This window comes from Sphaeroforma arctica, assembly GCF_001186125.1.
Source record: "Sphaeroforma arctica JP610 unplaced genomic scaffold supercont1.2474, whole genome shotgun sequence".
NCBI classification, from domain to species: domain Eukaryota; class Ichthyosporea; order Ichthyophonida; genus Sphaeroforma; species Sphaeroforma arctica.
Genome location: NW_014038084.1, coordinates 3,444 through 6,284, shown reverse-complemented (window position 1 = coordinate 6,284; position 2,841 = coordinate 3,444). Strand labels below are relative to the sequence as shown.

At 38.9% G+C, this 2,841-nt stretch overlaps 1 protein-coding gene across 1 annotated transcript; it reads right to left on the bottom strand.

Annotated features, from left to right (window-relative positions):
- Window positions 1–406: 406 nt before the first annotated feature.
- On the bottom strand, window positions 407–1,209 carry SARC_12652 (hypothetical protein; the record flags this gene model as incomplete). Its single annotated transcript, XM_014293236.1, has 3 exons — window positions 407–430; window positions 609–885; window positions 1,169–1,209. The coding sequence occupies 3 exons, from the start codon at window positions 1,207–1,209 to the stop codon at window positions 407–409; spliced, it is 342 nt and encodes a 113-aa protein (XP_014148711.1).
- Window positions 1,210–2,841: the final 1,632 nt, after the last annotated feature.

Here is a 2,841-nt window from a genome sequence, read left to right as displayed (position 1 = left end):
TTTGCAACCACCGGTACAAATGGACTTGTATGTGTTGTATCGGTAACACCCAAGTTGAGTTGACGATGCTTTGTGCATAAGTGTATGCAACGCTCTTGTGTATAGGATTCTGTGTGATGAGATCTATGCGCTCCGGGATGGCCGTAGTCTGAAAGGTTTATTCAAAGTATCACAACCCGTCTAATCCCACACTCTGCACTCTCCCCAACTATGGCCACGCAGACGAGTGCTCCTGGTGAAAGTGTGGTACTCACCCCGACCATTGGAGTGGCGTATCTTGCACCGTACAGACGTTCTGCGTGTGCTGAGAATACAGTCATGCCCCGTACAACTCGTTCTAGATATATGCCATAAGCTCACCGATCTGATTCTGTGCCATGTTCACTCGGCAGTCAGCTCTGTTCTGTCACACACCTCGACTAGAAAAACCCTATTTTTTACTCATTATCAACGATAATTACGTCAAAAAAATTACGATGACCGGAGGCTCCGTGGCGCGTACTACATGATACTAGGGCAATTTATCGACGGCCAAATGCAACCATCAGTTGTGTAGTACACATTTTTTTTTGAAATACCGCAGAAAATCCGCTGAAACCCAATCTTACCTGCCCCACGCGCAGACGCTGCAAGGAATCGGAGGTTAGGGGAGTGAGGGGGTGACCCTCATCAATCCCAACTCCCACACACGCACATCGTGAAAACATGAAATTTAACCTTGTTTCTCGGTCGCGTCTCTGTCTCGTTTTGATTTCGGTCTCGGTCTCGGTCTCGGTCTCGGTCTCGGTTTTGGTCTCGGTCTCGGTCTCGGTCTCGGTCTCGGTCTCGGTCTCGGCCTCAGTCGCGGTTTTGGTCTTGGTCTTGGTCTTAGTCTCGTCTCTCGGTCTAGGTGACTTTTATCTATGCATAATGCAACTTTAGAAAGTAAACATATCGATCTTCCCCGGACCACTACAATGGCTATGAGAGCCAGACCATATGTACAAACATTGTAACTTAATTCCTTTGAAATAAATAATATTATCCCTATAACATAATGAATGATTTATCTTTTTTATAGATAGGATTGCTCATTTATTTTTATGAACAATTAAGGATTACGCATTCAATTCTATAATTGCAAATAGGCATGAGACGCTCAAATGGGTAACTATGAAAGTTATCATACTCGCATTTAGTAATGTCCACGAATTCTGCGGATTCTAACATGGATATGAATCTGCTAACCACGATATGATTCCCACGACATGTTTTTGTTAATCTCTAATCTCATATCGAATGCATAGATTGGTACTCCGTTAGGGTTTGGTAAACTCTTGCAACTACTTAAAGTTTGAACGACTGTCGGGCTTTTATTCATAATATGCATCATGATATCCTCCCTTACCACACAGTGCACTTCTTCTTTGTGTGCGTGTATAAGCGTTGCTGGTTATTAGCAAAACACTTGCATTTAATTTGTTTAAAATTAAGCGCTTTACCCACCTTGTCTTTGCTGATAACGTGTAAAGTGAAATTGTTTTAAATAAGTATCTTTGTTGTTATTGTACACACGTTGTTTCACTTTCGTTTGAAGTGTCTACCCATTTGTATTGATCAACAGCTTGTTGTTTTCTATTTTGTCATTGATGATGTGTTTTTGTGTTTGACAAACTTATTTTCTCATATGAAATTTTGCTATACTTGTTTTATCATTTGCGATAATAGTCATATTTGGTCATATGTGATTGTAATTAGACATAGTTTCTTTCGTAATCTTAGTCTTAATTTAAAATATTTGGTTTTGGCTAGACATAATTTGACATTGGCAATCCCTCGTATTCTGATGTTATGTACGATTTTATTGGCTTTTTACCGAACAGTAACTTTTTCACCACAATAACTTGAGTTTTTTATGTTCCCCCAATGTGGAAATGGTATAGTACCTATTTGTTACTTCTGTAGACAACATAGACTGACAGTAGCTTCTGTTGGCTGCACAAACTGACTGCGTCAATCCCTCGTATTCTGATGTCATGTGTGATTTTATTGGTTTTTTACCGAACAATAACTTTTCCATCGCAAGAGCTTGAGTTTTGGTTTAGTACCTAATTCTAACTTCTGTGGACAACACGGACTGACTGGGTCCATGGAAGGGATCAATTTCTGTCTTGATTTTGCTTTATACGATTTCTTTGTGTAATGTTTCTAGTAAAACTATCAGTCAACAATTGAACAATATAGGTCTTCAGCTTCGGCCATCAGCCTTCAGCTCTTAATTGTAAAATTGAGGTGAAGTGAGAGACTACATAATTTGACGTATTTCTAAATACGTTTCTGTTGAATTACGCCATCAGTCAGAGAGTAATTTGAGACTAGTTTTCTTACTAATCTATTATAGATGGATCAGCCCGAGAGTACCTGAGTGTAATTTGTTACTTCTCCTCAAATTTTTCTATATGCATATATGGATAATACTATTTATTTCAAAAAAGATAAGTTACAATGTATGTATGTTACAATGTAAGAACATATGGAATGGCTCTCATAGTCGTTGTAGTGTTTCGGGAAAGATCGATGGAAAGAAGTGGTCAGAAAATTCCCGTTTGAAGCTTGGGCCAAGTGAGTCGACCATGGAGGATATGTAAAAGTCCGTCTCCTCTAGGCTGACTATACGATACCAAGAATTTTACGTTAATAAGACAATACGAGAATACGTTAAAATGCAAAGCAAACTATTAAAGGATTTTAGACTGAGACTATTGTCTATATGCTCCGCTCTAATTACTCACTACTTCGGTCTAGATATATTTATGTTTTAGTTACTAAGACTAGATATCATTTCATTGGACGCATAGTTTG